General features: G+C 34.2%; 1 protein-coding gene across 1 annotated transcript; it reads right to left on the bottom strand.

The window, feature by feature from the left end:
* Positions 1–11,559: 11,559 nt before the first annotated feature.
* On the bottom strand, positions 11,560–19,674 carry LOC134693455 (uncharacterized). Its single transcript, XM_063554283.1, has 5 exons — positions 19,604–19,674; positions 17,368–17,454; positions 14,492–14,806; positions 12,654–13,130; positions 11,560–11,757 (listed from the first exon to the last, which is right to left on the bottom strand). The coding sequence occupies exons 2-5, from the start codon at positions 17,432–17,434 to the stop codon at positions 11,726–11,728; spliced, it is 891 nt and encodes a 296-aa protein (XP_063410353.1). The 5' UTR covers positions 17,435–17,454; positions 19,604–19,674; the 3' UTR covers positions 11,560–11,725.
* Positions 19,675–23,519: the final 3,845 nt, after the last annotated feature.

Raw genomic sequence — 23,519 nt, 5'->3', positions numbered from 1 at the left:
ACAGTATAAGACAAACAGTCAAAAGCACAAAAACTATAACCACTAAACGATGAAAATCAGGTCAAGGTCAGATGACACCTGCCAGTTGGACATGTACACCTTACAATCCTGCCATACATTATATTTACTAGATCTATTGCTTATAGTATCTGAGATATAAATGTATGAACTTGACCATTAAAATTTAACCTTGTTCACTGATCCACGAAATGAGGTCCGAAGTCAGATGAAAACTGTCTGACAGGCATGTGAACCTTGCAAGGTACGCACATGCCAAATATAGTTATCATATTACTCATAATAAGAGAGAAATTATCATTACAAAATAAATAACCAATTTTTATGTAATCACTGAACCGTGAAAATGAGATAAAGGACAATGGACATGAGACAGACGGAAACTTCGTAACATAAGGCATTTATATACAAAGTATGAAGCATCCAGGTCTTCAACCTTCTAAAATATAAAGCTTTTAAGAAGTTAGTTAACGCCACCGTCGCCCCCGGATCATTATCCCTATGTCGAGCTTTCTGCGACAAAAATCGCATGCTCGACAAAAAATGAAATCAACAAGCATTCATTGCAATACATAGTCCCCTACCGGGAAAAAAATCATTAATATGGAACAAAATGCTAACATGCTCTATAACTTGTCATGATGTAAACAAAAAGAAAATATCAAATCAATATATTCAAGCATGACTAAAACAGCGTGGAAAGCTGATTATATGAGTAATTTTTCTAAGTCCAAGAAACATAACTGTGCACAAAATTATCAGCCCGAAACAAACATTTGAACTTGATCTGTAATTTGTCATGATAAAACTATGTACCAATTATCAATCAATATCTTCAAGCTTGGTGAAAAAAAGTGTCGAAAACACTCTAGCATTAGATATGACTCATAGTTCTCTAAAATAAGTTATGATGACAGATGTAACACATTATATATCAATTTTCTATTATAGTCAAATAGAATTGATAGTTTCATAGACATACTGTGTTTATCAAATTGTTCAGAACTAATTGTTTATATCATTGATTAAATAACAAATATATTTGATATTACATATAAGCTCGTTCAAAAATAATTTGTAGTCAATATCTAAACACAGAACAACAAAGCAATGACCTATATAATGTATATTTTAAAGTATAGGTCCTAACAAAACCATGTAATTAATTCTTTTTTAAATTTAAAAGATGTTCTTACAAATTTTATAGGTTGCACTTTGTAAATATAGCTGTTTCTCAAACAACGCCTCTTTTGGGGAGATCTAGAATATTCATCGAAAATTAATTTTGTTTACATACTGGTTCCCTGCTATGCTCTCTGTGTTCCGTCTCATAGAGACATAACTTGGGAATGTTACCAGTAAATATACATATGCATATTGTTTACATTGAAATCTGTGGTAACCCTTCATTCGAGGTAGGGGTAGATCAGAACATAAGTGTTAGTTTAAACTCTGAAAAGTTCAGGCATATACATGTTGAAAATATGCCGCACAGCCCTATATTTTGACCTTTGAAAAAAATTGTATTGCATATGAACTTTCAATTCTAAGATAAGTTTTTTTTCAAAACTTCATAGTAAAAGTGGTACAGTTTTAGCCGTAAAAGGAGTTCCTATGGGGAATTGCATTGTCAATATTTACAGAAATGCAACATAAATGGTCCAAAGGGGGATACAATTTAATACCAGAAATAGGATGTAATACAGGACTTACAATATTTTATTATTGGCATCGAACACTTACTAACTACTTAAATCAATTTGGACATACATTTTTAGTCAGACGTGTTAAAAGTTCCGTGATTTTATACTCTCCATTTTGAAAAAAAAATGTTATTTTGAAAATAAGGAGCGAAGTTCCTTAACAAAATGTATCTATACTTTTTTTCTAAAAGAAGACGAGTAACTCTATATAATACAAATGATATATAGACATATGAAGATGTGGTATGAGTGCCAATGCGTCAACTCTCCATCCAAGTCACAATTATAAAAGTTAAGCAATATAGGTAAAGCTACGGTCTTTAACACGGAGCCTAGGCTCACACCGAACAGCAAGCTATAAAGGGCCCCAAAAATTACTAGTGTAAAACCATTCAAACGGGAAAACCAACGATCTTATAACATGTATAATACATAATAGCAAAGCCCATCTCAACCATCATCTATTTTCTGCGCAGTAATTATGATAAGTTAAACATTAGTATCATCATATACTAATTAATCAATATGCTATTCATGTTTTTCCTCAAGCTTTTTATTGAAACGATTAATTTTTTCAGTGAATATTATAATCAGCAAATCTACAAGAACCATGGTCGATTTGTTTTATTGTACTTTTGTTAAAACTGGATGCAAGTCTTAAGTCATTATGTATGTAAAAGAGGAGCGAAAGATACCAGAGGGACAGTCAAATTCATAGATCGAAATCAAACTGAAAACGCTATATCTAAAAATAAAAAAAAGAAACAGACAAGTAATAGTATACATGATTCAACATAGAAAACTAAAAACTTAACAACACGAACCTCAACAAAAACTGGGGGTGATCTCAGGTCCTCCAGAAGGGTACGCAGATCCTGCTCCACATATGGCACATATACGATGACACATTTTAGATAAATTGTACGATGGCAAAACCTTAAAACTCGAAAAAATCTTTCCTTTTACCAGTACAATAAGTTTTATGGATTTCTTGTATGTTGGTAAATAAGTAAATTAACAAAAAATGAGGAACACGGGGAAAATTCAAAACGGAAAGTCCCTTATCAAATGGCAAAATCAAAAACGCATACACATCAAACGGCTTAGTACAGGCTTTTGAACGATCTTAAGACATCTGATGAAGTTACCGGCAAACTTTTCATCAGTATTATCATCAATTACTTTCACTAATTATATATAGTATGGTATTTAAACCTAAAATACATAAACAATGCATGCATGTATCATATGTGTGTGTACAACAAATTCAGACAAAATGTACATTTAAAATAATTGTTCATGCTCCCGAGTAATGTGATTCCTTTGTTGACTTTGTTTCGTGTTGATTAGACTTCAACTTCATCAAAAACTACCTCGACCAAAAACTTTAACCTGAAGCTGGACAAACGGACGGACGAACGGACGAACGAACGAACGGACGCACTACACAGACAAGAAAACATAATGCCTATAAATGGGGCATAAAAAAGACCAAAACTAAAAAAACTTAAATTTGACCACTGAACCATGAAAATGAGTTCAAGGTCATATGACACCTGCCAGTTGGACATATACACCTTACAATCATTCCATACACCAAATATAGTAGACCTATGGCATACAGTATAAGACAAACAGTCAAAAGCACAAAAACTATAACCACTAAACGATGAAAATCAGGTCAAGGTCAGATGACACCTGCCAGTTGGACATGTACACCTTACAATCCTGCCATACATTATATTTACTAGATCTATTGCTTATAGTATCTGAGATATAAATGTATGAACTTGACCATTAAAATTTAACCTTGTTCACTGATCCACGAAATGAGGTCCGAAGTCAGATGAAAACTGTCTGACAGGCATGTGAACCTTGCAAGGTACGCACATGCCAAATATAGTTATCATATTACTCATAATAAGAGAGAAATTATCATTACAAAATAAATAACCAATTTTTATGTAATCACTGAACCGTGAAAATGAGATAAAGGACAATGGACATGAGACAGACGGAAACTTCGTAACATAAGGCATTTATATACAAAGTATGAAGCATCCAGGTCTTCAACCTTCTAAAATATAAAGCTTTTAAGAAGTTAGTTAACGCCACCGTCGCCCCCGGATCATTATCCCTATGTCGAGCTTTGTGCGACAAAAATCGCATGCTCGACAAAAAATGAAATCAACAAGCATTCATTGCAATACATAGTCCCCTACCGGGAAAAAAATCATTAATATGGAACAAAATGCTAACATGCTCTATAACTTGTCATGATGTAAACAAAAAGAAAATATCAAATCAATATATTCAAGCATGACTAAAACAGCGTGGAAAGCTGATTATATGAGTAATTTTTCTAAGTCCAAGAAACATAACTGTGCACAAAATTATCAGCCCGAAACAAACATTTGAACTTGATCTGTAATTTGTCATGATAAAACTATGTACCAATTATCAATCAATATCTTCAAGCTTGGTGAAAAAAGTGTCGAAAACACTCTAGCATTAGATATGACTCATAGTTCTCTAAAATAAGTTATGATGACAGATGTAACACATTATATATCAATTTTCTATTATAGTCAAATAGAATTGATAGTTTCATAGACATACTGTGTTTATCAAATTGTTCAGAACTAATTGTTTATATCATTGATTAAATAACAAATATATTTGATATGACATATAAGCTCGTTCAAAAATAATTTGTAGTCAATATCTAAACACAGAACAACAAAGCAATGACCTATATAATGTATATTTTAAAGTATAGGTCCTAACAAAACCATGTAATTAATTCTTTTTTAAATTTAAAAGATGTTCTTACAAATTTTATAGGTTGCACTTTGTAAATATAGCTGTTTCTCAAACAACGCCTCTTTTGGGGAGATCTAGAATATTCATAGAAAATTAATTTTGTTTACATACTGGTTCCCTGCTATGCTCTCTGTGTTCCGTCTCATAGAGACATAACTTGGGAATGTTACCAGTAAATATACATATGCATATTGTTTACATTGAAATCTGTGGTAACCCTTCATTCGAGGTAGGGGTAGATCAGAACATAAGTGTTAGTTTAAACTCTGAAAAGTTCAGGCATATACATGTTGAAAATATGCCGCACAGCCCTATATTTTGACCTTTGAAAAAAATTGTATTGCATATGAACTTTCAATTCTAAGATAAGTTTTTTTTCAAAACTTCATAGTAAAAGTGGTACAGTTTTAGCCGTAAAAGGAGTTCCTATGGGGAATTGCATTGTCAATATTTACAGAAATGCAACATAAATGGTCCAAAGGGGGATACAATTTAATACCAGAAATAGGATGTAATACAGGACTTACAATATTTTATTATTGGCATCGAACACTTACTAACTACTTAAATCAATTTGGACATACATTTTTAGTCAGACGTGTTAAAAGTTCCGTGATTTTATACTCTCCATTTTGAAAAAAAAATGTTATTTTGAAAATAAGGAGCGAAGTTCCTTAACAAAATGTATCTATACTTTTTTTCTAAAAGAAGACGAGTAACTCTATATAATACAAATGATATATAGACATATGAAGATGTGGTATGAGTGCCAATGCGTCAACTCTCCATCCAAGTCACAATTATAAAAGTTAAGCAATATAGGTAAAGCTACGGTCTTTAACACGGAGCCTAGGCTCACACCGAACAGCAAGCTATAAAGGGCCCCAAAAATTACTAGTGTAAAACCATTCAAACGGGAAAACCAACGATCTTATAACATGTATAATACATAATAGCAAAGCCCATCTCAACCATCATCTATTTTCTGCGCAGTAATTATGATAAGTTAAACATTAGTATCATCCTATACTAATTAATCAATATGCTATTCATGTTTTTCCTCAAGCTTTTTATTGAAACGATTAATTTTTTCAGTGAATATTATAATCAGCAAATCTACAAGAACCATGGTCGATTTGTTTTATTGTACTTTTGTTAAAACTGGATGCAAGTCTTAAGTCATTATGTATGTAAAAGAGGAGCGAAAGATACCAGAGGGACAGTCAAATTCATAGATTGAAATCAAACTGAAAACGCTATATCTAAAAATAAAAAAAAGAAACAGACAAGTAATAGTATACATGATTCAACATAGAAAACTAAAAACTTAACAACACGAACCTCAACAAAAACTGGGGGTGATCTCAGGTCCTCCGGAAGGGTACGCAGATCCTGCTCCACATATGGCACATATACGATGACACATTTTAGATAAATTGTACGATGGCAAAACCTTAAAACTCGAAAAAAATCTTTCCTTTTACCAGTACAATAAGTTTTATGGATTTCTTGTATGTTGGTAAATAAGTAAATTAACAAAAAATGAGGAACACGGGGAAAATTCAAAACGGAAAGTCCCTTATCAAATGGCAAAATCAAAAACGCATACACATCAAACGGCTTAGTACAGGCTTTTGAACGATCTTAAGACATCTGATGAAGTTACCGGCAAACTTTTCATCAGTATTATCATCAATTACTTTCACTAATTATATATAGTATGGTATTTAAACCTAAAATACATAAACAATGCATGCATGTATCATATGTGTGTGTACAACAAATTCAGACAAAATGTACATTTAAAATAATTGTTCATGCTCCCGAGTAATGTGATTCCTTTGTTGACTTTATATTGTTGATGTGTTTCCTCGGTTTTAATTGTAACCCAGATTTGTTTGTTCTCAATCGTTTTTTATGACATTTTAACACCGGTATAATAGTGTTGCCTTTATTCACACATTTAATATGACGCTTCGTGTACTTTAAAGAACTATTTCAAGAAACATCCTGAGATAAAGACGGAGGAGAAGTTTGGTTTTTATTGATAAAGAAACATTCCAAGTAAAACTGTCTACTGTGACAAGAAATGAAAAGTCTAGAAAAGATATCGCAATCACTTTTAAGGTTCTCTAGCTTTGTCTTTGACAAAGACGTTTCCAGTTTCATTTTGCGGCCAAAATAAGAAGTTGTTATTTTTAATTTGGTTATAAAAAGCAGATTCTCCTTCAGTTGCATTTGCTTCAAAAGATCTTCGTATTGTTTTACAGATCTTACATGTTCAACAATTTCCTAAATGGAGTATTTTTTTTACAAATCTGACGACTCTTCTAGAAATGAATTTGCAATAGTTATCAAAAGTACCAGGATTATTATTTTATACGCCAGACGCGCGTTTCGTCTACATAAGACTCATCAGTGACGCTCAGATCAAAATAGTTAAAAAGCCAAATAAATACAAAGTTGAAGAGCATTGAGGATCCAAAATTCCGAAAAGTTGTGCCAAATACGGCTAAGGTAATCTACTCCTGGGGTAAGAAAATCCTTAGTTTTTCGAAAAATTCAATGTTTTGTAAACAGAAAATTAATAAAAATGACCATATGATTGATATTCATGTCAACACCGAAGTGCTGACTACTGGGCTGGTGATACCCTCGGGGACGAAACGTCCACCAGCAGTGGCATCGACCCAGTGGTGTAAATAGTTATCAACAGTACCAGGATTATAATTTTATACGCCAGACGCGCGTTTCGTCTACATAAGACTCATCAGTGACGCTCAGATCAAAATAGTTAAAAAGCCAAATAAATACAAAGTTGAAGAGCATTGAGGATCCAAAATTCCAAAAAGTTGTGCCAAATACGGCTAAGGTAATCTACTCCTGGGGTAAGAAAATCCTTAGTTTTTCGAAAAAATCAATGTTTTGTAAACAGAAAATTTATAAAAATGACCATATGATTGATATTCATGTAAACACCGAAGTGCTGACTACTGGGCTGGTGATACCCTCGGGGACGAAAGGTCCACCAGCAGTGGCATCGACCCAGTGTTGTATATAGTTATCAAAAGTACCAGGATTATAATTTTATACGCCAGACGCGCGTTTCGTCTACATAAGACTCATCAGTGACGCTCAGATCAAAATAGTTAAAAAGCCAAATAAATAGTTAAAAAGCAAACTAGTTCATCACTTTATAAAGTCTTTAAATCTGTTTAAAGAGATCGTTTTGTGTTTTCGCATAGTCTTCATTAGGTCGTTCATCTGTTATCGAATGACCCAAACCACAAGATCTTTCAAATTCATCTTCTAGTATACTGACCCCTGGTCCAGCTACCATCCATTTGTCTAAATTGGATCTTCGGTTAATACTATGGCACCGACATCGCCCTTCACATTTGCATTATTCTGTTTTTGTGTCTGATCAATTGTTTTATTAGGAAGAAATTTGCTGGTCTTACGTACAGTGAAATTATCATTTTCAAATTCCATTGTCACCTGTGGGTGATGTTCGGGAAGTGAAGTCATATCTTGGTGATGGTCGGTAACGATCGAGCCTAATTCACACGATCAAGACCTAAAACAATACGCTATCATGCTTTACATGGACTGTTTGTAAAGTACGAACTATCACTCATGAAATGAGCATAATACCAAAATCAGAAGAAGTTCTTAATTTATAATTGAACGCCAGGAATGAAACTGTGGTCTAGATGACTCTATACACCAGCCTTTTAAATCATTGAACGTCACAGAGTCATGACATAATTAAACATTTTCAGTTTAGCTTCCATAATCCGAAATTATAAGTTCAAGCAAAATACATGCAGTTGTTTGATGCGCCTGTCTAGTCCTAGGTACATTTGAACATACATACAAAGAATCTGCCGTTCTTGTGTTGCAATATTGGCTTCAGTAAGACAACATTTCCATCCCCTATCACGCAATATATCACCTAGAGTTTTATAACAAGTCATTTCAATGTGCAATCCACCAAACATGACGATAAACTTATCTTTTCCGTAAAAATCAGGCCATTCCCATTGAATTTGCTTAGTCATTTCCAAAAGTGGCTGATCTGCTGTTACAATTGATGTTTCTTCGGGATTCACCACATATTCGCCTTATCCATCGAATACCTGAGAATTGCCTGGTTGTGCTTACAAATCGCTCTTAATGTCTATGAATAGTGTGCACATGCGCAAAAGTGTTAAACACATGTTTATCATAACCTTGAAAAATGTTATTAAACCAGTTCATAATATTATTAGAAATCCAAAAACACTAAATATATGGTAATTAGTTCAAGAATTTTGTAACATGTTCTCGCATGCGCAAATACTGGATATGTCAAATATTCATTTTTAATAAATATGTGATGTAAGGAAGGTAGCCGCCAAACCTGATAATTGGTTTTTACTAAAAGGAGTTCAAAAAAAGTTTTTTTCAAACTAAAGAAAACAGGCATTTTAGAAAATGGCCGTGGCCATCTTGAAAAAAATATTTTTTTTAATGGCCAGCAGTTATTTCGTAAAGAGCATATAATAATGATGCTTTACATACAATCTAACCCTCTTTCATATTGCAGTAGTATTAAACCATTTGAATTTTCCACACAAGTATTCCACATTCTAAACTAAAAGACAAATTGAAAGTGTTGCTTTGTTTCATAAAAAAGAATGGCCACCGTAGATACAAGTATCTTGTCTTAGGGAGGGATAAATCCTACTTTGTAAAGGATCAATCTGATTCTAACAAAAAATTCTGGAACAGAAATTATCAAGATGCTTGATTTTTTGATTGACAACATATTTGTTACTTTCGGAGGACTTGTTTTTCAGCCTTTCGGCATTCCAATGGGAATCAAGTGTGTCCCTCTTCTTGCCGACTTGTTTCTTTATTATTATGAGGCTGGCTTCTTACAGGAACTTCTTAGGAAGAAAGATAAGAAGTTAGCAATATCCTTTAACTTTACTTTCCGCTATATAGATGTCTCATTGAATAATTCAAAATTTGGTGACTATGTTGAACCCCATCGAACAAGAGATAAAAGATACAACAGATACACTTAAGTCGGCATCATATCTTGACTTACATCTAGAAATTGACAATGAGAGTCGGTTGAAAACAAAACTTTACGATAAAAGAGATATCAGCTTTCCAATTGTGAACTTTCCATTTCTAAGTAGCAACATTCAAGCAGCACCTCCATACGGGGTATATATCTCCCAATTGATACGATATTCCCGTGCTGATATTTCCTATCATGATTTTCTCGATAGAGGGTTGCTGCTAACAAGGAAGCTATTAAACCAAGAGTTCAAAATGGTAAAGTTGAAATCATCCCATCGTAAATTTTACGGACGCCATCACGAGTTGGTTGACAGTTATGGAATCAACGTTTCACAGATGATATCGGATATGTTCCTTGCGTTATAACTACAATCCCCTTCCCTTTCATGAATGTGACCAACTGAATTAAACTATTTACCGGATTTGTTATAAAATGAGCAACACGACGGGATCTGCCTGCCCTTCCAGAGCACATGATATCACCCCTAGTTTTTGGTGGGGTTCGTGTTGTTTATTCTTTAGTGTTCTATGTTGTGCCACGTGTACTATTGTTTGTCTGTTTGTCCTTTTCATTTTTAGCCATGGCGTTGTTAGTTTATTTTCGATTTATGACTTTGACTGTCCCTCTGGGATCTTTCGTCCCTCTTTTAGCTTTAAAACATTCCGTTCAAAAGCGGTATATTTCATTCGTATCTGCAGTTCTAAAAAGTAATTGTCTCTTATATTTACAAAAATGAAAGAGGGTCTTCAGAAATTTCAGACTTGATACATGAATCTAAAGCAAAAATGGTGGATTGGACCTGGTTTTGTTGCTAGCCAAATCTTGCAATTTATGGCAAAACGCTCGTTTGCTTAAAAGATATAAACTTTACATTTAAGATTAGTTTTTACGATATATATAGTGCAAGCAAATGTTTGAGAAACATAGAACGTCATTGGATTATATAATATTTGATATTTTGTTTTGTCTAATGAAGATATTTGTAAATCTGTATGTTTCTACTAACCATAAAAAAAAATATCAAATGTCATGAAATATAGTCCATATTTTCACAAATATGATGTGATGTTAGTACTACACTGGGAGTATATGCATTGCCAACCCTAAAGATGTTCCATTGTATTTTTATAATGTAGCTTTTCAAAAACTTTCATAATAAATGATGTTGGTACTTAAATTTTTATCATTTTGAAATAGTGTGCTGTGAAAATTTCACCAACTTAAATCCATAAATTGTACAGAAACTTAAATACTTTGATATTTTCTCCCTTTATTTGTTCCCTTAGTTTTTTTATGGATACAACAAAACTAGAGGGTATGCATCATATCTTGATCTTTTTGTCGATATTGACACAGATGGACGACTTCAAGCTGGAATCTTTTACAAACAAAAATTTGTTGTTACAAATTCAACAGCTTTCCAATTATCAATTACCCATTTCTAGGAAGTAAAATATCCTTTTTTCTATTCGAATGGTTAATACATAACTGAATCTGAATACGATAGGTCTGCTCCTAGATCAAATACAGACATGTTTTCGCCGTCTCCTATCTTTCAATATATGAACTATGGTCTGATCTGTAAATTCACCTGAGAACTATTCTGGATTCTGACATTTCGTTAATTTGATGTATATGGCGAGAAGTGCTTGGTAGAGCAGGAATAACTTATATTCAGTTTGTTGATTTAGTATGTGTCTTCCTAATCGATTTATGAGATTGAAAGATCAATTCCATACTGTTGTCTAAATTCAAAGACGAAATACAACTTAATCTGAATTTCTCTTATTTCGGTGTATACCTAATGCAATTTATTAAGGATTTCATGGTTTTAACTACTCGTAAGAAAAACGAATTAAAACATAAATATGTTGAACATTTATCTAACATGGTTTCATAAACAACAAATACTATTCAATACTATCTAGTCAAAATAGAAAAATTGGTTAACCATGAGTAAGGATTTGCAGCTAAAATTAATTAAATCATATAACAGAAAACTAATATAAAAAACTAATATAAATTAGTTTGTTTTTTTAACATTACTTCTCATTTTATTCATCAATTACTTGTCAAAATTCAATAATCTTGCACTATTCTATTATATTCAGCTATTCCCGTTTTGCTTGTATTTGTCACCTAAAAAGAAATAAAAGAAACATGTATGATAGCCTTAATTCATTGGTTTTCATTAGTTACTGTCGGTTGTAATTGTTTTTCCGTTTTATTGTCATAAATCATGCAAAATGCTTACGCGTTTGAAATGACACACATTTTGTCATGTCGTGGCTTTTAAAGCTGACTATACAGTATGGGTTTTCTCATTGTTGAAGACTGTATGGTGAGATCCAATCAATTTGTTAGATAGTTGTCTTATTTTCAAAAATATCACATCTCTTGATTCATGAATAGTATTTCAGTTTACATGTTTGAAATTTGTCAATTGATGTCACTTTGATTTCCCATATATCTCATAAAAACTTCATAAAATCTCTTTCAAGTTTTCATAAATTTCAAATAAAGGTTTAGATGTACATCAGTAAGAAAAAAAAACTAGCACTAATCAAGAAGCGCCATCTTTGATACCTGATCAATTTAAATTTAGATTTGGTGTTGGCGGGTCCTGGTGTCCTCCCACTGCAAGTAAATTATCAAAAGGTTTTGAGATTTGATTTTCAAAGAAAAAATTGTTTTTTTTTTTTTACCAATATAAGACAGTGGATGTCAATTATCTCCCCCACAAAAGACAAAATTCATATGAAGATTAAGTATCAAACTCATCATAGATACCAATATTGTGTTTGCGTCAGACGCGCTGTTCATCTTCAAAGGACTCATCAGTTCAGTTCTAATAAAACAAAAGTTAAAAAGGCCAAATTAAGTACGAAGTTGAAGAGCATTAAGGACCAAAAGTTCCTAAAATTTAAAGACAATTGGCCTTGTTGTTGAGATCATTTTTACTTCTAACCCTAAATTTTTTCATAGATTTCATTATTATGCAAATCCAGGGTAAATGGTCTTATTGAAAATCTTACCATCATATTCAAGTGCTATATCGCTGAACTCTACACATATCTTTGCTGAAAAGTCAGTGCCTGTATTCTCCTTTGGTTCCGTTTTGGTGTTAAATTTGAAACATCTCAGCCCATCAAAATAAACAGCACCGCAGTCGTCAGTTTTAATACATCGAATCTCACATTCCTTGAGAGAAGTTGCTTCCCAAACTATTTGAATTTCATCATCCCGTCCTTTGGCATTTTTCGTTTGGTTCATGTAACATAGAATACAACGTTTTACATAAAATTGGCTTTCACTGATATCGTCTTCAATATATTGTTGTAGCTTGTATAAAAAGCAAAAGCTATTTTTTGGAAGATACCGGAAGGCCCTGCAATATGCATCATCGTTGCATTGATCTTCACACTGCTTAATATTCTTTACTTGTTCTGCTCGTATCAGATATTCGTCCAAGCCCTTCATTCCATCAATTCTATGGGTATAACATTTTAAATCTAAGGAAAAAAAGGAGGCTTTTATTTACATAGAATTTAAAATTTTCTTTTCCAGTAAAATGAATCATTTCAATTACAAAAAAAAGTGTAAACGAAATACTGATCTCAAAGGTAATACCGGCGTCACACATCAGCGTATAACACCAACGTACGCAAGAGGGGTCAAAAACCATGTTCAATGCCAATACGCTAGAAATTTTGGACGTATTCAACTTGTCAATCATATCTGTATCGTGTTTAGCGAGCGTGATTATGATGATTAAGGCGTACGAGAACAGTCAGTAAACATGCATTTAGCAAGAAACGTATGTTGGTGTTTGTCTAACGTAGCTAAAATGCACGTCACGAAGGAAAACGTCTTAGCTTGAATAATGTCGCATGTGGGACAATTAATCGTGCTTTCGGCGTATCTTGGACAAGTAACAATGAGGTGTTTCATTTAATGAGTACATAGCACAGTCCCAGGTCCGGGTGTATAATTTTCTCGCTGCATTGAAGACCCATACTTTGCCTTCGGACGTTGTCTGCCCTTTGGTCACGTTCTTGTCCCTTTCTATACTCAATTGTATTATTTGTAGTACTTCTAAATAGACGTGGTCTTGTAAATTCACGGACATACATATAATACATATAAATATCAATATATAAATGTCAGAGCATTTTTGTTTATTTTCAGAATACCTTTTTGATACGCCACGGTTGCGTTTATACGTTTACGGCGCGCTGAAACTACGCCTGGCATATGTTGAAAACACGCCCTGAATACGTCCAAGTTTAAGTCCAAGTAAAAGTCGATTGATCTTAAGACGTTCGAATGATCTTGAGGCGTTATACAATGTGTCATAAAAGTGTCTCTGTATCGTTTTTCAACGCGCTTGTTGTAGTGTGTGTACTTAGTATTACGTGAGTGTGGCAAACAGGTGTACGTTTAAAAAAACGCTAGATCTAAATGATAAGTTTTATGCTGCATAAAAATTTCCTAAACTGAAAGCATTCACCAAGCGCATACCTTTGCATTTCGATCTACTTCAAAATTATGCAACGCTAGATTAACGCACGTTTAACGATTGATTAGCGTTCTTCTTGCATGCACCTAACGCATACGGACTTAGTCAAATTTCTCTGTGCGTCTAAGGCACGTCGGTCAATACGCCAATGTGTGACGCCGGCATAAGTTCAAAAAGCGGAAATTCAATTTCATAACAACTAACAAATCAAACATTAAACTTTACCAACCAATGGTACGAGTATAAAATAACTGTCAAATTCCTGACTTCCTATAGATATTTTCCATAGAGAGTGATAAGTTCCATATTTTACATTCAATGATCATTATACTATTGCATTATCTGAAAAAATACCTTGTCTTTCCTCTGAACTTCCACATATAGCTGCACACAATGGTGAAACAGTCGAGGCTAATATCATTTTTCCAGTTGTACCAACACCATAAACTCCAGCCGACTGTAAAAATGCCAACCAGCTTCCAGCCTTTACAACTCCTACCATTGACATCAATTTAGCAGCCAACGACCCAGCAGCAATACCTGCAGCGCCAAATCCTGCTGCTGATATTGCCAATGGCGTTGCAACAACTGCGCCTGTGCCAACTGCTGCCAAACACGTGGTGTAACACGTGACATCTTCTCTTTTCCAATTCCATGGCCAGTCTAAACCTAGTAAAATATGTGTTAATCATTCTCAAAAGATGTCTACCAATTTTCAAAATAAATATAACCTTACTTCAAAATTTTTAGGGTTGTGTCATTAACAAATGTGCCCAGTTAGCAGAAATATAACTACATGCCGAAACAAATTCCAACTAATGATTTGATTGATAACTTTATTGGAGAATGGTTCTCTCTTTTAGATAATATTGATTCGATTTACTTATCACAAAACTTATATTTGTAGTTGTTTATACAACCCACATTTGGTCACATTGATATAAAAGTATTCAATGTGTTTTTTACAGAGAAAGCAAAAAGGTTACCAAGAATATGGTCTTCATTTCTGGTAAGCTCCAATATAAAAACAAAACCGTGATAGCGGCAATATTTACATACCGAGCCACATCAGAGTACCATATCTTGAAAAGGTCCTCATAACACATTAGGACTAATATATAAATTGTTTTAAACTCAGTCTAGTAAATCTATTCTGAAGAATTTTTTAGTAGAAAATTGAACAACCTCTCTATTAAGTTACTTCGTAGCAAAACCGCAAGAAACCTGTCTCGTATATTTCACTTTCAGTGGCTGCAGAGGTTCTCGAAAAGAATATACCGACCACGTAATGCACATATTGTACTGTTTAACGATACTGTATGTGTTTTCTTTATTGTTGAAGGCCGTACAATGACCTACAGATTCTAACATCCACCTCTTTGGTTTCCAAAGTAGATATAATTTTCGAAGATTATCGTACCACGTCTTCTCATATTATATGTATAGATTATCGTTGGTTAACTAAACGAGATTGATTTTCTTGCTTGAGCCAGTAAGGCGAAAGTGAGAAAAGCAAAGTCGAGTTGAGATGACCCATGAAAATCTGTTTATCGCTATCTAGCTTTATAAATATTTTGATATGAGCGTCACTGATGAGTCTTATGTAGACGAAACGCGCGTCTGGCGTACTAAATTATAATCCTGGTAATGGTACCTTTGATAACTATTTCATATCACTCTACTCCACTGAGAAAGAACATTATCAGTTATCAAAATCAAAGGAGAACTTCGTTAAATAGCGATGAAATTTATTATTCCACATAGAAATAGGAAGATGTGATATGAGTGCCAATGAGACAATCTCCATCCAAGTAACAATTTATAAAAGTAAACCATTATAAGTCATGGTACGGTTTTCAACACGTAGCATTGGCTCACACCTAACAGCAAGCTATAATGGGCCCAAAAATTACTAGTGTTTAAGCCTCGGTCACACCTTACCGGATAGCTCGAATGGACGCCTAACAGATAACTTTTTTTCAATCCGTTCATGTCCGTTAGACGTCCGTTCTTATCCGTTAGGCGTCCGTCCATATCCGTTGCATGTACGTTAAGCGTATCCGTCGACGTCCGTTCTGTCTGGTGGACAATTTTGAGTATGTTCAAAACTTTGAACGGACGTCTAACGGATGAAATGTTAGGCTTTCGTTAGGCGTCCGTTTTGTACGGTACTCGTCCATTTCGTTTCCGTTTTGTATCCATTACTTGTCCGTTATACATCCGTTGGAAGTCTGGCAGATAAATTCACCAACGGACTTCTAACGGATAAAACGGATGTTGAACGAATGTGAAACGGACTTCTACCGGACGTATAACGGATAAAACGGACGATGAACGGATCTGAAACGCATGAATGCCAACTGAAAATTTCTCATCAGAAATGCCAATTAGATTTCTTAAAGTTCGTGAATTCTTATAAGGCAGCAACCATTTGATTTTTTTTGGGGGGGGCTTTGGATTTTTTTTCCGGACAAACTTTTTGTCTTTGGCCAAAACCAATCTATTTTTTTGGCGACAAGTCGAAAACAATTTTTTTCTTTCAATTTTAGCATTACATACAGTGGCAGCTGAGGGTTAAGCAGATATTTTTTTTCTTCTCAGGGTCAAAAACAAATTATTTGTTTCTCCAAAAACTAGAAGAAAACATGTTTTTCTAAAAAAAATCTATTGCCCCCCCCCCCCAGAAAATCAAATGGTTGCTGCCTTATTCATAATCGATCTTAGAGTAAGGGCACATCTTCACAGTCAATCAGTTGTTGTTTAGGTCAGACACTGCCCTTAAGCTGCATTTTGAAGAACAAACCAAAACCAGTTACAAAAAACATTTTCAATATTAATGCGATTTACTGTAACATGTATTATTATTGTCGCCTTTAATTTTTTTGTATAATATCTTGTTTATCCGTTTTATCCGGTACGCTTCCGTTATGTGTCCGTTTTATGCGGTATTCGTCCGTTGGATGTACGTTCGACATCCGTTCTGTCCGGTACGTCTCCGTTTCTCGTCCGTTGCATATCCGTTGCATGTCCGTTATGCATTTGTTAGGCGTCCGTTTTAGTTGGTCAGTACATCAACGGACTCCCAACGGATTACAATTTTGTCAACGGACAACTTTTATTTTCATCCGTTAGGCGTCCGTTCGTCTTATCCGGTAAGGTGTGACCGAGGCTTTGTCGATTCAAACGGAAAAAAACAACGGACTAATCTATATAAAAAATGTATACATTACCATACACTCCACTGTTGGTTGACACAACAATGACTGCCAAGATACACAATACTTTGTTCTGATGCATCTTAATATATATATGTATATCTGAAAATAGGGTACAACATTGGTAATTAAATGGCAAGTAGGTAATATATAAACAATTGCCAGCTGAATTAGGTCTTTATTGAATTAAGTGTTTAAAATTATTAGATTAAAATGTATTTCATTTGTGTTACAGCCGATAGATAACAAATATACGACCTATAGTTGTTAATGTCTTTGTCTTTTAGACCCCAATGAATTTACAAAAAGAAGCATTCAATTCTTAAATAAAGATAATAGAAAAGGCCGTTTTAATGATAAAACAAACAAAGTAATAAAATATAGGGATAGTTATGACGGCCGGATGCGGCCATTACCCCTTTTCGTGTTTTCGTGTTTTCTCCTTTCATATTTCCAATGCAAAATCGGGAAAGCGAGAAAGCGAGAAAGCGGATCCGAATCGAGAAATTAACGAATCGGGAAATCGGGAGATCGAGAAATCGGGAATTCTGGAAATCGGGATATCGGATAATCGAGAAATCGAGAAATCGGGAAATCAAGAAATTGAGAAATCCGGAAATCGGAAAAAAAAGAAATCGAGAAATGTGTGTATATAACGGAGTGAAGCGACACCATTAAGTGCTCACTGGATATTCAACTTGTAGTAAAGATTACATTTAAACAAGAAATGATTAAGTGAGTGTATGATTTCAGCTCACAAAGAATACTAGTATTCGATCCCCTCTTCCCCTTGATAGTGTAGCTTGTTAACAAAAAAACGTTATTGAAATTATTGCTAGACATCAAAATTGGAAAAAAAGAAAAATATATCTATAAAATAGTGTATTGTGTGGCAATCTAGCAAGCACTTGTTTACATATATCTTAGATATATATACCGTAAAAGAAGACAAAACTAGATACAAAGAATTATTACTTGTATGAATGATAACGTTACAACTAACACGTATACATTGGATAGACTCATGAACTTACAGTCGGTCATCAGTGGCAACAAAATTAAAAGAGATCATAATGGAATGGCCATTTAACGTCAATGGGGGGGTATGTTTTTTTTTCTAAAAATATTCTGATCCCAATGTATGGAATGCCATGTTGGCAATCTTTCAAGAACCATAACTCCAGAACAGGAAAAATGCGAATCGTCATTATTGAACAATGTTGACTTTAACCTCCCATTTGTCATCAATTACTGTAACAACATATTTGAGTTTGAAAAGCTTTAGTTGAATGGTTTATGAGTAAATGCACAGACACCACTGGAAATACCATTTTTTAACTTTCAAGAACCATAACTCCTGAACGGTACAATAAAAAATCGTCATTATTGGAATTGACCTCCACCTTCAGCTTGTTGTCAGTAACAATATATTAAAATAATGCTTTGGTTGAACAGTTCATTGTTTTAAATGCACGGACACGACTGGAAACGCCATTTTTAAATCTTTCGAAAACTATAACTCATAAACGGTAAAAGTATCGTCATTATTAAACTTGACCTCCATTTTAGTCAGTAACAACATATTAACTTTTGAAAAGCTTTGATTAAACGGTTCATGAGTAAATGCACGGACAACATTTGGCTGCAGTCGTCTGACCGACCACCCGCCCGAAAAAAAAAACAACAGCCATAATTCTGAGAAAAAAAATTGTTGAACCTTGAATCAGCTTTTTCTATTCAAGATATGTTTGTAGCTTAGCAATTTTTACAGTCGGTGAAAATAGTTGAAATATATGTATTCAAGTATTTTTTATAACTGTTATAATTTTGGAGGTAGAGTTATCCACCTTTGTCAGTCAGTTTTTCAAGCAATTTTAAAGCTTTCTTGATGAGATATCTACAAATACTGTGACATGAAAAAAATACCCCCCCCCCCCCTTCCGACTGTTTTACAAGTGTGTTACGCCCCTCTTTAAACAGAAAATATAGAAAACAAGGGAGGTGCTTCAGAACACATTATAATACTATAATAGGATATGTTTGCATTCCCAAAATAGAACATCATGCATTTATAACTGTGTATAACCTTCAGATTTCCAGAAAATCACTGAACGTAAACATTTGAATTAGATTATTTCAGCAAATCTATAAATAGTATTCAACTGTATGTTTTACATAAGTCTATCGTGTGATTGAAAGTTCATGTAAATGAATTATCTTTATGAAGACAATTATCATATTTTACAATTACCAATACAATGGAAAGTATAGAAAATCTGCTAGACGTCTTGTGTCAATATCATAAAGTGCTGAATTCTGACCCGGAAGCGTACTGAAAATGTTCAAAACTTTATCTGGATTTGGCAACGACTTTTTGGCATAGAACCAAATTTATACGATATGACTATGAAAGACCGTTCTGTCAAGAACCCGACAAAGTAACGTGTTTACATTTAATGTATGGAAATCAATATATTTAAGTTGGCTTGGGTGTCTTTCTTCTTCTTGGATTTTGAAGTAGCAGAGAACTAGATCTTTAATGAAATTCACAAGTTTTGAAAGTACTATGTAATTCATATCAAAAGGGGGGGAGGGGCGATAAATTCTAGTGGGTCTCATTGGGGTCTAAGCGTGACGCGAGATTGCCAATTTTTCGTAAGCGGGAAACGTGAAATTCAAATTATTGTGTCGTGAAAACGGGAAATGAGGTCTTACGGGACCCGGGAAATGACAAAAAAATGTAAATTTCTTACGTACATAGTGTAAGCGGGATACGGGAATCTGACAAAACAGTAAGCGGGATCCGGGATCGGAAACCCCCAATGAGACCCCCATTCTAGAGGAACAGTTATACTCATAACTCGAAAATGAACTCACAACGCCATGGCTTAAGATGAAAAAGATAATCAGACAAATAAAAGTACTCAGGAAACAACATAGAAAACTAAAGTTTTTCGAACCCCACCAAAAACTGGAGGTGATCACAGGAGATCCGAAATGATAACTGAGCAGATCCTGCTCCACATGGGTCACTTGTCGTGTTGCTCTTGTTGTTACAAACCCGGAAAATAGTTTAATTTGTAGGTCAAATTCATAAAAGAGGGAAGAGGATTTTAGTTACGACGTAAGAACATCTACGATATCATCTGTGAAACGGTTATTCCATAACGGTCAACCAACTCGTGATGGCGTCCGTAAAATTTACGAAGGGATGATTTCATCTTCACCAATTAATAGCTTCATTGTGAGTAGCAACCCTCTTTCAATGAAATCATAATAGAAAATACAAACGCGGGAATATCGTATTCAATTGGGAGCCATATCTTAAGATCATCTTAGTATACTCCACATGTAAGACTTCATGTAAAATTAATATAAAAACACAATTATGCGTCATCATGTTTAAAGCTGTATGTTTTTAAAAAAAAATAATTTAAAAATCAATATTTTGAGTTCATTATTTTTTTTTCTTCAACTTTGCTTCATAAGGGTCCCCGAGATAATTGAGATATTTTTACAATAGAAAGTGTTGTGAATTTACCTATATTGATATGTAGGAAGAAAACAAGTCCGATGACCCCATTGTTTCTTTTTCTTATCTGAAGCATGATATGGACCTATCAACCAGTCGCGTGAAATAAAAAGTATCATGACCTATACCTTTGATTATATTTTGAAAAACAAAGCGTGATAAAAAATGTATGTGAAGTTAGCAGCCGGTTCGTTATTCGTTATTCGATATTCAATATCCAACTGGCTGCTAGCAGTCGGTTCGATATTCAAAATTTAGATGAAAATTATACCAAAATTAAATACGTGATAACATTGCAAGCATGATTTTCATAGTTAAAATGACTGATAAGATACGTAGGAAATCGTTAAATGACTTCCTCAAGCTGTCGTAATTTCTCGTTGTCCTCGAATATAAACCCTAACTCTTTTCTAAGTTACATATTTGTCTTTATGTAATATAGATTTATGTCAATAAAACGACTTCAAAGATGTACGTTTGTATTTTATATTTCTAAAGACAAAAAAGAAAAACCGATAACTCTAGAAATATTTATATTTTATAAATAGAAATATTTACGGAAAGCCAAAAAAACAAATTTTCAGTAAAAAAAAGTCCACAGGGTAATGGTGAGAGCCCCCTGATCTTTCAATCTTTCTAATATTATGCAGATATTTAGTCAATAGGTAGATACAAACGTGACTAAAATTAATTTGGGTACACTTCCTGTCTTCCATATTTACGGAGCGCTCAAAGTGCCAGTTGGATATTCAAAATATATAGTGAAAACCTACCCGAGACCGCTTAAATGAGGTTGAGACCCCCCTGGTCTTTCAATGTCCATGAATTTCAACCAAATCATTGACTCAGTATATATAAAGGTTGAATTAGTAGGATTTTACAGAATAACGTCATCTTCAATATCTACGGAGGGCTTACATTGTCACTTTTCAGCCAAAAAAATGTCAAAATTTTAGAAAAAGGGCACAGGGTAATGTTGAGAGCCCCTGAACTCTCAATCTTTCTAATATTATGCAGATATTTAGTCAATAGGTAGATACAAACGTGACTAAAATTAATTCGGGTACACTTCCTGTCTTCCATATTTACAGAGCGCCCAAAGTGCCAGTTGGATATTCAAAATAAATAGTGAAAACCTACCCGAGACCGCTTAAATGAGGTTGAGACCCCCCTGGTCTTTCTATGTCCATAAATTTCAACCAAATCATTGACTCAGTATATAAAAAGGTTGTAATAGTAGGATTTTACAGAATAACGTCATCTTCAATATCTACGGAGGGCTTACATTGTCACTTTTCAGCCCAAAAATGTCAAAATTTTAGGACAAAGGGCACAGGGTAATGGTGAGAGCCCCCTGATCTCTCAATCTTTCTAATATTATGCAGATATTTAGTCAATAGGTAGATACAAACGTGACTAAAATTAATTTGGGTACACTTCCAGCTGTCTTCCATATTTACGGAGCGCCCAAAGTGCCAGTTGGATATTCAAAACTATATAGTGAAAACCAACCCGAGACCGCTCAAATGAGGGTGTGACCCCCCTGGTCTTATAATGTCCAAAAAATTGAATAAAATCAAAGACTCTGTATATATACAGGTTGTATTAGAAGGATTTCCCAGAATATTGTCATATTCGATATCAATGGAGGGCTTATATTGTTTCTTTTCAGCTAAAAATTATCAAAATTTTAGGACAAAGGGCACAGGGCTATGGTGATAGCCCCCTGATCTCTCAATCTGCCTAATATTAAACAGACATTTAGTCAACAAGTAGATACAAACGTGACTTAAAGGAATTGGGTACAAATCCTGTCTTTCATGTTTACGGAGCGCCCAAAGTGCCAGTTGGATATTCAAAAATATATAGTAAAACCCTACCCGAGACCGCTTAAATGAGGGTAAGACCCCCTTGGTCTTTCAATGTCCATAAAATTGAATAAAATCATAGACTCTGTATATATAAAGGTTGTATTAGAAGAATTTCCCAGAATAATGTCATCTTCGATATCTATGGAGGGCTTATATTGTCACTTTTCAGATAAAAAATATCAAAATTTTAGGACAAAGGGCACAAGGCTATGGCGATAGCTCCCTGATCTCTCAATCTGCCTAATATTAAGCAGACATTTAGTCAACAGGTAGATACAAACGTCACTAAAAGGAATTTGGGTATACTTCCTGTCTTTCATGTTTACGGAGCGCCCAAAGTGCCAGTTGGATATTCAAAATATATAGTGAAAACCTACCTGAGACCGCTTAAATGAGGGTGAGACCCCCCGGGTCTTTCAATGTCCATAAAATTGAATAAAATCATAGACTCAGTATATATAAATGTTGTGTTAGATGGATTTACCAGAATAGCGTCATCTTCGATATCTATGTAGGGCTTATATTGTCACTTTTCAGCTAAAAATTATCAAAATTTTAGGACAAAGGGCACAGGGCTATAGCCCCCTGATCACTCAAGCTGCCTAATATTAAGCAAACATATAGTTAATAGGTAAGCAAAAATTATAAACTTATGTTGGAAGGGGGCAACTGTCCCCACTTGGGGTTGTGAGAGATTAAACAAGCAGCTGACCACCGTCTTGGCAAAGAGAGAGACCGATTGAGCTCTGCAAAATTTGGAGCTT

This window comes from Mytilus trossulus, chromosome 12, assembly GCF_036588685.1.
Source record: "Mytilus trossulus isolate FHL-02 chromosome 12, PNRI_Mtr1.1.1.hap1, whole genome shotgun sequence".
In the NCBI taxonomy this organism is placed as follows: domain Eukaryota; kingdom Metazoa; phylum Mollusca; class Bivalvia; order Mytilida; family Mytilidae; genus Mytilus; species Mytilus trossulus.
The sequence above is the reverse complement of the archived record's forward strand: the minus strand, read 5'-3'. Positions and strand labels throughout refer to the sequence as shown.